This window comes from Lepidothrix coronata, unplaced genomic scaffold (assembly GCF_001604755.1).
Source record: "Lepidothrix coronata isolate B3197 unplaced genomic scaffold, Lepidothrix_coronata-1.0 Scaffold78, whole genome shotgun sequence".
NCBI lineage: Eukaryota > Metazoa > Chordata > Aves > Passeriformes > Pipridae > Lepidothrix > Lepidothrix coronata.
Genome location: NW_016690258.1, coordinates 869,165 through 882,047, shown reverse-complemented (window position 1 = coordinate 882,047; position 12,883 = coordinate 869,165). Strand labels below are relative to the sequence as shown.

Here is a 12,883-nt window from a genome sequence, read left to right as displayed (position 1 = left end):
GTCTGGCACAACTGAGATGATACAGCCAGAGCTGGTCAGAGTTCCAGAGTGTATCTGTGGGAATAGAAGATAACAGATAACCAGAAAGTGATGCACAAACTCAACTGAGAAGTGAGAAGCTGGTTTTAGACATGTTGATACAGGTATTTATCACTGAATGCTGTTCCAAACGTGGCTCTTTTGAGTTACTCCCTGTGACTGTGCAGTAACGTGGCACAGAAGAGGCTGTCAGCAAAACGCCTCGGGATTCTGTTGGAGCAGCAATTCCACTTGGTCTCAGCTCTGTTGGGAAACTGGAACTGCCACAGCACCAAAGGATGAAGAGCTCTGTAGTTCTTTGAAATCTAAATGTGTTCTATTAACTACTGTTGTTCTCACCAGCCCTTTCAAAATCTTCTTCATGAATCAGAAGTATCCCTGGCCTCTTTTCCCCCAGTTAGTATGTTTTAGTTTGGTTATTTCTGACAGTTTGAATTCCTTTGCAAGTAAAATGCACTGACAATTCTTGCTGAAGGCTTTCTCAGTGAAATTAAAAATGCTCTTAGAGACTTCACAAGGTGTAAAGCAAATACAGGTTTTTCATTCCTTTCAGGAAAAGAATGTTTGGTTTTGTAATGCCCATGCCTACTTCTTTGTACATGTCATTATTGCAGGGGTTCTCTGTTTTCTTAGTGGCAGATAACAAAGGCTTTTATGTAATTACACTTGCTTTGTGTTGTACAGGTGAGCATAAGATTCACTTTATTCCGGGAATGATTGGCCCCTTTCTTGGTGTTACGCTTGTTCCACAACCAGAAGTGCGGAATATCATGATCCCTATCTTCCATGACATGATGGACTGGGAGCAGAGAAAGAATGGCAACTTCAAACAGGTGAAAGCACTTCCCAAGCATTCCCAGTATTCCTTTTTTTTTGCTCTGTCTGTCTGCGGTGTCCAGCTGGAAGCACGGAGTTTGTATTTGTTGACCTGTTTCTGATAGTGAAGATGTTGTCAAGTAAATATATATAAAAATAGAAAATTGGAAGCATAATTCACAAAAGTATTACAAGACTCCCAAGACTGTTTAACCAGTGCACTGCAGAGCAAACTGCATTTCCCATGAACATGGAGAAGAGGAGGGATGTGCTCAGCACATCAGAGATGGGGGGGGGAATGTTTTTAAGTGCTGGGCTGTCAGTGTTCCCACTGGTTTCACTTAGATTATTAGTCAGCCATTGAATGGGCCAGGCTGACAACCAAAAATGGAGATATAAGAGTCAGCCAGTATTTTTGAAAACAGTGATCTCTGCTTCTCTGTCTTCAATTTCCAGCTAGGAAGTGGTGTTGTATAATTATATCATTAGACCGTGCTTTGAAACAGACTTGGGAGCTGTATTTATTTTAAGAAACTGTAGCAGCTCTCCTGGAAGGGTTAAGTCCAGTGACAGCTCTGCAGTTTCCACCTGCTGTGAGCTGTGATTGCAAATCAGGGAGAGAAATCTTCATCATTCTGTTTCCCAGTCGTGGTCAGGGAACTGCTAAATTTTCCACTGCAAAACAGATCCTGAAGTGCAAAGCATTGATAATGAAGGATTGGCTTAGACTGGATCCTCAGATGACAGTGTTTCATTGTCATTGTGCTGGGGCAAGTATCTGCAGAGAAGTGCTCTGAAGTAGTAAATCATCATTAAATTATCATAATTCGTGTGATTAATTATTATTCACACAGTCATTACAATGCCAGATCTAATCTATCATTCCAGGAGAACAGCAGACCTTTCCCATAACCTGATCTATTAAAGACTGTGTGGAAAAACATTATCAGGAGCTTATGCTTTTCTTCCTCTTCAACTCCCTTGATTGCTACTATTGTTATTATTTAGTACTATTATTATTGCAGTAGCATTTGATCATGGTCCTCTTTTCACTTGTTTTAACATAACAATAGAACAGTCCCTGCTCTGGCATTTACAGTTACAAGCACCTACAGTCATCTTCAAGTTTCTGGACCTGTTTATATTTTTTGTATCAAGATGAACCCTTCATAATCTTCATTTAATTTTTATGCTCACTAATGTATTCTGAACTACAGCTCCAAGAATATTTCTTAAATTACCTGTGGAGCAAATTTCCACGGTGTTTTTTATGAAGCATATATCATAACTTTCCAAGGTTAAAGATGGAATAATCATCTGTATTACTAAGAATGAAATAAATAGTTAAATAGCACAAGATAGCACAAGATATAATAAACCTTATTAACAATATCTGCTGGAACCAGGGACTTATTTGCTTTGCAGTGTAATGCTGGATAGCTGGACACAGGAATTACTGATTTCTGTCAAGTCATTGTAGATCACAAGCAAAGGGAGGGTGTTTTAATTGCGAGCTTCTCTTCACCTTTTGAATACTCAGCTGGTTGTCAGAAAATATAAAAATCCTTTTTTATTTTCTTCAGTAGCTCATGTTTTAACAAGGTTGATTTTCAGCGAGGCTGGATAACAATGCAGTCTGATTCAGGGATGAAGTCAGGTCTCCCTTTAATGATTTCAGCAGCAAGAGCACCAACTCCATTTGTGTGCCACTGGGTGAATTGCTTTTCCTTCTCATCTTTGCTTCTTTTGCAATTTGGCAGCTGAAAAACATAGAGAAGCTCAAACTATGCTTGTCTTTAAATAAAAACAAGCCATGTTCCTGCAAATGGTTTCAACCTTTGGGAACCTCTGTCTTCATTTGTACTGAAAGTGTTTTTTCTGCAACATTTCCCAGACTACTTGAAATTGTTTTGTTTAATGTTAGATACATTGATTTCTGCACTTGAATCAATTTTATGAGAATATCTGATATCAAACTTGATAATAGGATGTATTAGATTTAGGGTGGGAATTAATATATATTCAAAACATTTCTAAAATAAGAGAAACATAGTAATGCTGTTGTGGCCCTTTATATAAGTGTGAAAAGCAAATGTGTCATGTAGGCATAGAGAGGCTTGACAAAACAGGGTTTAATGAACAAATAATCTCACAATATAACGATGCCTGGGTGTGGGAAATCAGTTACCTCCCAGCAGAACCACCACAGCAGCCCAGTGGTGATGGATATTCTGTTGTGGGACAGGATTCAGTTTACCTGAGGTTCATTGGAAGTGTGTCTGAGTGATTGATTTGATCCCTCTTCCTCCAGGTGGAAGCTGAGTTGATTGATAAGCTGGACAGCCTGGTGTCCGAAGGAAAAGGTGATGAGAACTACAGGGAACTCTTCAGCCTGCTGTAAGCTCTGCCACCTTCTGCTCCTCTGTCTGCAGGGCCAGGGAGAGTCAAAGCACTGAGCTGTGGAGAGGGCACTGAGCTGTCAGCCACAGCACTGATCTCTGGAGAGGGCAGGAAAGGGCCTCCTGCCAGGTTTTCATAGCATGGCTCAGGGAAGTAGAAATACATCACTTACATCAATTACGTTTCTGAAAAGAATATAAAACCCTCAATTCTTTGTGTTCTTTCTGTGACATCTAATATCAGGCTGCACAGGTAAGTAGTTATCATCCCCCTATCAAAAACTGATTTGCTAGAGGAGCAGGTGCCCTTGTTTTTCCACAGCAGTAAATGAAATCCTGGCCTCAGCATTGTTTAGAGACACAGTGCACTGCAAGTCAGACCTTGTTGGAGCAAAGGAGATTTTCCTCATCATTTTCTTTTGCTTCTTCCAATTTTTGAAGGCCATGTTTTGGTTGGTTCAGCAGTTGCAAGTTGCTCCCTCCAGAGTCCATCATGACACTCTATTTCCACTCCCTTTCACACCAACAATTTGTACCCATAAGGATAAACTTGAAGACTTTATGTCTGACTTTACACTTAGTTATCTTTGAGTATTGACCTGTCTCCAAATTTCATTTCCAGTGATCCTATTTTATTTCAAAAGGACTTACTTTGAACTCTGACAGTCCAGAGCAGTTAATCCAAAGCTGTTAATATCCCAGTGAGCCAGAGGGATCATTAACACAATTTTAGCCATATATTCCAGACAGTTTTATGTGCCCTCCAAGAACACACCAGCCATTTGAGGCATAAACTTCTGTTTTGCTGGAACCAATACTTGTATTTTTGAATTTGCAATTGCACATTCATTCATTGCAAGCTAGATAATCCTGCCCTTCCTATATGCATATCCTCAAGAAGTATGTAAATGTATTTGGTTTGGATTTGTGTATATTCAGCCTTGGGAAGCCTGGTACCTTATGAGTACAGATAACACAAAGCTATTTCAGGGATAAAGGAAAGAAAATATCGATTTATATTTTTTTTTTAATTCACCTCCAAGAGAAATAGTGTGCAGTTCCAGTTGAAGTCATTTGTTACCTGAAATGTTAAGAATTCAAGGACTGTAGCTTGTTACTTCTTTTTAGTTGATAGTGACTGGATGTATTACCAAGAAAGCCTGGAATTCCAGCAACCAACCTGTTAGTTTATATTTGCCAGTAAGTGTTCTGAGAACAAGGTGAGGAAACAATTTGAGGAAACAATTTCACAAATTAATCAATGCTATGTGAAAAAACAGTTGAGCCTGAATTCTACTGTCCAACTACACTGCTGGAAAGGGAGCTGGCTCCCTTGGCTGGAAATCATCCAGTACAGAAGAGTTTGCCTGACATCCAGCAGAATTTCTTTCCTAGAAGTGGAGAGTCCTTTGACTGGAAATCCAGTTTCAGGAAAGTAGCATCTAAATTTCCTTTCTTTCTTCACTTTTTAAATACAATTTTCAGTGTTGTAGCTTTCTCTCATCCCTCACAGCTCTCTCCCTGAGATGGGTGCTTGCTGTACTGTCTAATTTGCTAGGCAGGAACAGGTTGCCTTTATTTCCAGTTTAATTAAATTGTGATTCAGGGTTGGTTGGTTGGTTGCTGATTAGAGATGAAAGTTTACAGAGGGATGAGCAAAGAAGAGGTATTTGCAGTAGGTTTAGACTCCTTTTCAATTTCTGACTGCAGTTACCAGTGTTTAAGCTACAGGTAATAACGTGGGAATCAAGTATTGCTGTGAGTGTTACTCTTTCATATCTTTTAAATGGCAATGTGAGGATATTTTTCCTTCCCCTGTCAATTCTGTAATCTCCTTGTCTTTGCTTCCTGCTGCCTGGAGTAGAACCCAACTCTTTGGGCCTTATCCCAGGTAAGATGGTAATTCTGTGAATTTTTTTATGAGGGAGAAACCAAGTTGCCTGAAGCAGTCTGTGTGCACTGTGCCATTCCCCTGGAAGCCTCACCTGCTGTCTTTCCATCTCCAAACAGTTTGCTGGAGAAGATTGAGCAGGAAACTTGGCGGGAGACTGGAATCTCTTTTGTTACATCAGTTACTCGCCTCATGGAGCGTCTGCTTGACTACAGGTACCTGGCACCACCAGGAATGTATTCTGAGCATAAGTTTGTGAGGACTTAGTACCAAATTCCTACAGGGAATATTTTTAATCTGTAGTTCTGTACTAAAGTTTGTTCAGGTTGCTAAAACGCTAATTCCTTCCATCATTGAAATGATCTCAACCAATTCAGCAAAACAGATGCTAAATGCAAGAATGATCTCAAAAGCCTTGGTGAACCAAGGGGTGCTGGATGCCTCCTCCAGGCATGCAGGGGTGGAGAACTTCACCTGTGGGAAGTCTGCCATGTCAGCTGGTGACTCCTGTGCAAGATTCCTCTATAAACTGGGCAGCCTTCATTTAATTTTGGACTGAAGTTTGCAGGCCTATCGTGTCAATGCAGCTGAGCTTTGACTCAGTTACCAGAAGTATTTTAACTTCAGATATATATAAACACACAGAGAGCTTTTGTACAATAATAGACAATTTGAGCCCATATAGAACTGGCCCAGATATTTCTATCTTTAGCCTACTGACAAGAGTTCAAATAAATTTTTCTTCTGCTGCTGCTGCTCATTAGAGGTGAAAACCCTGGGACTAGGCTGGGTGTTCTGCTGTCCCAAATCCTTTCCTGTGCTTTTTAGTTTGCTCTTTTCATTATCCCTACCACTTTGATCCAATCTCCCGGTTTTTTTCCTAGCAACAAGCACTCTACTGTGCACAACCAGGTATTGGAGACACACTTAAAGGGAACGCAGGGGAGCTGGTCTGGGGTTTTTTTTAATGAAATTTGCTATCAACACAACAAGGCTGGTTCTCAGATACAAACATGTAAGAGAACATTTAAGTTCTCACATCATTTAAGCCATAAAATGGAAAGTTCTCTTAGAGGAACGTTATAAGATGAAGTATATAAGTTGATGAACGTTATAAGATGAAGTATATAAGATGAATTGTTTGTGATCCAGGGAAACTCTGGAGGATAACTTCAAATTTGTTTTAAAGGGACAGTTTTTGCAGATGTTTGTTTCAACACTGCTCTGCTTTCTTAGGGACTGTATGAAAGGAGATGAAACAGAAAACAAGAAAATCGGCTGCACTGTTAATCTTATGGTAAAGATGTTTCCTTTTTCTCCTTGTGATACTGTGCAATGTTTTTGAAACTGGGTTGGGAGAGTTTGGGATGGGAATTGTGTCAGGCAAATGTAGCTTCAGAATCCAAGCACGGGGATGACAGAACAGAATGAACAGAACTGTGAGGATCCCCTGGAGGTCTCTGGTCCAACTCACTGTTTAAAACGGGGCCAAATAGGTCAGCCTCCTCAGGGCCTTGTCCAGCTGAGTTCTGCATGTCCCTGTGACAAGTTCTACAACCTCTCACACCTTTTCTTTCAGCTTTTTGCTACGTTCACTTTGAAAAAAAAATCATGACACGATAAAATCAGTGGGTTAGATCAGTGTGAATGTGAAAAGAATTATTAATTTTCTTTTCAATTAATAATGTGTTCTCTTTTCAAGAGCTTTACACATGCACAGATGCTGCTGATTGTCTTGAAGGAAGGAAGAGTCTCAATAAAGAGTAACAGCTCTCTGTCTTCCTTCCCAGAATTTCTATAAATCCGAGATCAACAAGGAGGAGATGTACATCCGCTACATCCACAAGCTGTGTGACATGCACCTGCAGGCTGAGAACTACACAGGTGAGGAAGGCTCGTGTGGGGTCTGCTTGAAATCCTGATGACGTTTTTTTACCCTCCCAGGGTTATGTAATATCTCATTCATTCTCCTGGAAAAAATCTGCATGAATCAGTTATGGCAGTTGGGAAGGGAAGGAGCGGAGGTGCAATTCTTTCTCTCAAGTGAAATACTGTTTATGCCACACAACCATATTCCATTATACTCCAAATTTTATATTAAAGTGTTCTGTGATGAAGACTGATCAAAAAAATCACAGCAGTGGAATCAAATTTAGGGGAAGATTAACAAAACCACCATTATATTATCATATGCTGTATTTCCATATTGCAGTGTTGAGGGAGCACTTAGAAAGTGTAGGGACTCTAATTCTGTGTTGTCCAAGCCCTGTTTACAGCTGCAGACCCCAAATCTGGTCACATATCTGAACATCTGACTGTGCATTTAAATCAAGTAGCTGGTAAAAAGAAACTCGACAGATTTGTACCTTAAAATCAAGTTCATAGGAAACAGCTTTGTGCTGCTATTTTAAGTAATTGAATCATTTAATGATCCTCTAAGACTTTGATTTTTTCCCTCACATTCTAGATCAGAAATCACAGACTATTTAAGAAGCAGGTCTGTGTTTATTTGCTGTCATTGATTCAGTGTTCCTTAATTGCCTTTCCAACAGAGGCCGCATTTACTTTGCTTTTGTACTGTGAGTTGCTTCAGTGGGAGGACAGACCTCTGAGAGAGTTCCTGCATTATCCATCTCAGTCAGAGTGGCAACGTAAGGAAGGTCTGTGCCGTAAGATTATCCATTACTTCAACAAAGGGAAGGTATGCCAACTTCTTCTCTCTTCCAGCAGCTTCCTTCCCTATTCCTGACTGACTTAGGGCTTGCAAGCCATCATCTCAGTTCAGTAGTCTGGAAATAACTTTGTATCAAAAAGTTTTATAACTTGATAAATTGCTTCCTGGCTCTCTGGGAAAAAAAAAAAAAAAGATGAGAAAAGGGATATGGCTATTTCATGATGGCATTTGGAATGGTTTAGGGAGGCCAACAGGACAAACAGCAAAACATTTTATAGCTTTAAACCAAGCCTTGGATCAGCTGATGTGGCAGGATGCCAGTTCCTCCGCTTTTGAGGGGTGGGATTGCATTTTGTAGCTATCTGTGCAAACTGCTGTGCTATGACTCGCTTTAGGACTTGTTTTGTGCTTAACCTACACCAGGAAATGGCAGGCAAAGCACTGTACGAGTCCCTTCAGTAAAAAAGATTTAAGTCCTTTCAGAGTCACAGTTATTTTAAAGTGATTTTCAATTAAAATGCAGTTCCATCCACTGCACAAGAAGAAAATCAATCCATTTCAATTTCACATATTCAGTGTGGATTTTCTACAGTTAATTATATTTTATTTCAATTACTGCAGAGGTAGATGGTTCAGTCCCTTGTGTTGTGGCGTTTCGGGAACATTTCAGAGGTGAACCTTAAAAGTAATATCATCTGTTAGAGTATTTTCAAATTTTTCCCTTCTCTAGGAAAATTCCTACAGCTTATGTTATTGGGAGATAACATCTGTATGTGTGCCTTGGGGTTGGTTTTGCCTGTGATGGCAGTGACAGTGGCATTAAATAAAAATGTGAGTTGGTTCATACGGGGCTGCCATTCCAGATCATTCTTTCCTAGCCCTGATAGTAGAGAGTTGCAGAGGCATTTTATACAGGACCTGCAAGAGGAAGTCAGATTCCTGTGTGAAGGAAGAAATGGCCTATTTGTGAGGAAGTTATTGATTATGATTTTTTGTGTGTGTATGCCAGGATTGTTCTTTTGTAATAACACTGTATATGGTTCTCTCTTCCATTTCAGAATTTTTCAGGGTTTTCCAGACTGCACTTAAAAAGGAATTACTGACTTGTGCAAATACTGCAGTACTGTACTGTCTGACTAGAAAAAGATGATCTAGAGAGTATGGAAAGCAAGGGAGCCTGTATTTTCAACAAAAACAGGGAATCCGTATACACACTGAAGGGGAGTAAAAACTTGACAGATGTAATTAGGCTGTAAAACTCCTAGCAGATTATAGAGTGTTAAACTCTTGAGGATGTTTTTGGAATTACTTGACTTTGTGTTTTAATCCTCCTTTATTACAAATGGTAGCTGAATGATTAAATAATCCACTTGAGCAGTGTGTATGTCACTCACACTGTGGAAGTGAAAGGCTGAGAAGCCAAATCCTTCTTTTCAGCCCTCTTCCTGTTGCTTTGTGACAGGGAACAGCTCAGGGAATGGAAGAAACTTGCTTCCCTCAACTTGTGTCTTAGTTTCTTCCTGCACCGCCCTGACATGGCCCCTCAGGTCCTGCAGAGTGGGATTTGTTCTCGTGTCTTCACTTGCATTTCCAGTTACATTTCTCATGCTGTTCCTGGCCTCTTCCACCAAGTGAGGGGGTCAAGGCAGCATCAAAAGGGTGTAAAATTTCTGCATTTGTTAGGAGGAAAATTTTCTCAGCACAGCAGTGGGGGGAAAATTGGCCACAAGACTGTCTTGTGGTGTGGCCCATGGCAGCAGGTGCAGAACTGAAGGACTCCCACTCTCAGTACTGTTGGCAGCAGCCCTGTGCTGGGAAAGAACAGGGTGTTCCAAAGCCCTTTTTAGCCTTCACTGGTCATGTGCCCCTTCCTGCTGGTTTCTGCCATGCTTTGAATTGGTTTATGGCTCAGCTGGCAGGGTGTGCAAGAGCATAACCTGAAATGAAGGTATTTTTAACTCACAGTTATGATTTTGTCTGTTAAAACTCAAGGTTTTGTAGTTGAACCAGTCTGTGAACAGAACTGTGAACCCAACTGATCATGCTTCTGCACAGCAATAGCTTGAAAACTACCCAACCCTCCTCTGTCCAGTTCACTGCCAGATTTTATTAATTAACAACTCTGACCAGCTCCCATCACACCATTGCAGTGTGTCCCCTCCTTAGAACCAGCCAGGTGCTGAGAGAGACCCAAAGCTGGGTTCCCAAAGCAGTTCATTTTTAGATCATGTGCTCCACACCCAACATTTGAAGTAATTTCTCTTGTGTAGCCGCATGTGAACCGTCTTTCCAAAGAAATCTGCACGTTGGGATGTGAGTGGATAAATAAAGGCTGCCATTCAGAAGTGTTGGTTCCCTCTCCCGGAGCCTCCTGGTGTGCAGTCAGCAGTGCTCACCTGAGAGCTGACGGTGCCACAGGAGAAACTGCAATAGATGTCACATCATTGTGCCTTACAAGTACTGCAGAACGTGCCAACAGATCTGAGGTCAGCAAAGCAGAAAGCAGCAATGAGGGGAAATTAACAGTGGAGACATTAGGAAGTTATTTGAAGAGGGAAGTGACACACATAGCACATGGAATTACATATTAAATTTCTGTGCTGTGAAGATGCTACCGATTAACATCACAGATTTTAAAACTGAGGCTCCCAGTGACTTGGATATCCATTAATTTCTTTTCCTCTTAAATATCTGCAAACTCTTTTCTCTCCAAGAAGTTACCTGTTGTGTTTCTTTACTTCTTTAGCTCACCTTTTATCAGCAGAACTCAGCTAGCACAGTGGAATTTCTCAGGGTGGAAACCTAACTGAAACAGAGCCTGAGTTAGGATGACAGGAATGGTATCAAGGTACATGGAGAAGAGGTAGTATAAAGAGGAATTAGATGTGGTTACATGTTGCTCATTTAATTGACATCAGAAAAGGAGCGTGAAAAGGTTCCATCTCTCAGGTCACCTCAAGGGAAGACTGCCAGTGAGCTTTCTGCTTCTGTCCAGAAGGCAGATTAGAGAATTAGATAGGCTGTAGCCACAGCATCCCATTTGGAAGTGAGACTGCTCACACTTTGTGAAAAAAAGCCATTTATTCCCAGCCAGATGTTTTAGGAGAGACTTTTCCATCCTTTCAAGTCGACACAGATCAGCTGAGAACTGAAAATCTCTCTATAATTATCTCAGTAAAGAATGTTAAACTTATAAAAAATGCAGCGGTGTTTGTGTTTGCAAATTTAAACACTTAATTGGTTGATACTGTTAATCCCAATTCAGTGGATCAGTTTGTGTGTCATGGACTTTGACAACCCATGGCAAAAATCCTGTTAATTTGAGATCACAAATACCTTAGTAATATTCTAAGTAGTCAAGTAACTGGTCTTTCAATTCCTTTCCTATTGTATGTATTGTATTGATCTAAATAAATCTCAGACCTCCCATCCTCCCAAACTGCTAATGCTATCAGAATATCCAAATTGATTCTGAAATAATTTTTTATTTAGCAAGTTCTTATGGAAGGTTTTGTGATTAACTGAAGATAAAGAGTTGTCAGATTATTTTTGTCTCTTTAATTCTTACAAATATCCCTTCTTTTAATAAAAGTTCTTACACTTGCTGGTTGTGTTATTGAGATAAAAAAAAGCTTTCCTGATAGTAAGGATGACAGAACAGACACCACGAATGTGTCCTTAAAGGGAGACACTGTGAAGTACTTCATACACTAAAGCAGTGTAGAGATTCGCTTTTTTAAGTTTCTGTAACGAGAAAACTTTCCTTATTCAGTGCTAATATTCTGCATAAATGCTGTTAATTACTGTTATCAGTAATTTACAATATTGCTATCAATATTCTTAAAACTTAAGGTGATAGGTTAACTCACACAATAATTTTGTTTTCACTACAGCAGGGTCCCAGTTAAAACAAGTGGCATGTTAGCCCAGTAATGCATAATGAAAATTAATCCAGTAAAGGCTCAACTGAGACCTTGGCATTCTAAATAAGTATGGTTAGAAACAGCCACTCCCCAGAAGGCTTCCAGCCTATGCATTTAAAAGGTGATGGAAGAGGAGATTTCAGTGTAAAATGAGCACTCCAAAAAGCCAAGTGAGGTAACAGGGGAGTCTTTCTCTCAGTGTGGGTGTGCCCAAAGTGGGTCTCTTCCCTCGTGACCTCTGGTGTGATGAGAGTGGTGTGCTAGGAAGGATTCATTGTGTGAGACTGTGAGCTGAAGAAATGAGTGTTGCATTCGGTTCTGAGTATGGATATTGGCTCTGCAACAATGCAGGTTCATTCTGAGGATATTTTGTCTCTGTACTGGAGTGTTCCCACTGCCTGACAGTTTGTGCTTTCAGCGGGAAGGAGCAGCCTGGGAAGGGGAGAGCACTTTGCTGTGGAGCCAAGCCCTAGCTCTGTACTCCAGCAAAGGAGCTGTTGGGGGTGGGTTGAAGGGGTGTCTAGCAAGAAGAAAAATTGTTAGTTATATTATCTTTCTCCAAATAAGTTCCCAGTCTCATAAATGAACTGTCAGAGCAAGCAGTATGTGTGTATAATTTCCATGGAACATATGCTTCTGTTCCCATCTTTTAGAAGGAATTGATCCGATATTTAATGGAAATTGTTTCATCACGTTACATTTTCACATCTAATCTCTGCCATTTCATACCAAATGAATTCCCAAAATTGAGTTCCCATCTTCCTCTCAGCTGAGTTGGCAATAACGTTGTGTTTGCTGTGAGTGTGATTTGCTTTGGCTTCGCAGAGCTGGGAGTTTGGGATCCCGCTGTGCCGAGAACTGGCCATCCAGTATGAGAGTCTCTATGACTATCAGAGCCTCAGCTGGATCCGGGTAAGTAGCTGCACTTCCTTTCCTTGCAGGCTCTTATATCATTCCCCAGAGGGTCTTGCCCTCCTGCCAGAATATTCTGAATTTAAAAAATAATCATATTCCCTATAGAGCTCCATGGATTTACAGTGACTCCTTTGCCATTGGTTCGTTTTGATGACTTTGTAGGTCCACTGAAATAATTCCTAAGTCTGGTAGCAGTAAAATCCTATGGATATACGAAGACAGCACA

The 12,883-nt window shown here is 40.5% G+C and overlaps 1 protein-coding gene and 1 long non-coding RNA gene across 4 annotated transcripts in view; one reads left to right on the top strand and one right to left on the bottom strand.

The window, feature by feature from the left end:
• DOCK3 (dedicator of cytokinesis 3) overlaps nucleotides 1–12,883 on the top strand; it is a 123,485-nt gene that overhangs the window by 82,323 nt on the left and 28,279 nt on the right. For 2 of the 3 annotated variants that reach the window (XM_017819957.1, XM_017819955.1), the window contains exons 26-33: nucleotides 724–872; nucleotides 3,167–3,252; nucleotides 5,119–5,145; nucleotides 5,265–5,360; nucleotides 6,382–6,442; nucleotides 6,936–7,029; nucleotides 7,698–7,846; nucleotides 12,568–12,654. In XM_017819957.1, the coding sequence (XP_017675446.1) occupies nucleotides 724–872; nucleotides 3,167–3,252; nucleotides 5,119–5,145; nucleotides 5,265–5,360; nucleotides 6,382–6,442; nucleotides 6,936–7,029; nucleotides 7,698–7,846; nucleotides 12,568–12,654 (749 nt within the window). The remainder of the gene's footprint in view (nucleotides 1–723; nucleotides 873–3,166; nucleotides 3,253–5,118; nucleotides 5,146–5,264; nucleotides 5,361–6,381; nucleotides 6,443–6,935; nucleotides 7,030–7,697; nucleotides 7,847–12,567; nucleotides 12,655–12,883) is intronic. The other variant, XM_017819956.1, reaches the window with a different exon arrangement.
• Nucleotides 2,491–5,309, bottom strand: LOC108499769. Its single transcript, XR_001875645.1, has 3 exons — nucleotides 5,240–5,309; nucleotides 3,113–3,312; nucleotides 2,491–2,615 (listed from the first exon to the last, which is right to left on the bottom strand). It is a non-coding gene; the product is annotated as an uncharacterized LOC108499769 (long non-coding RNA).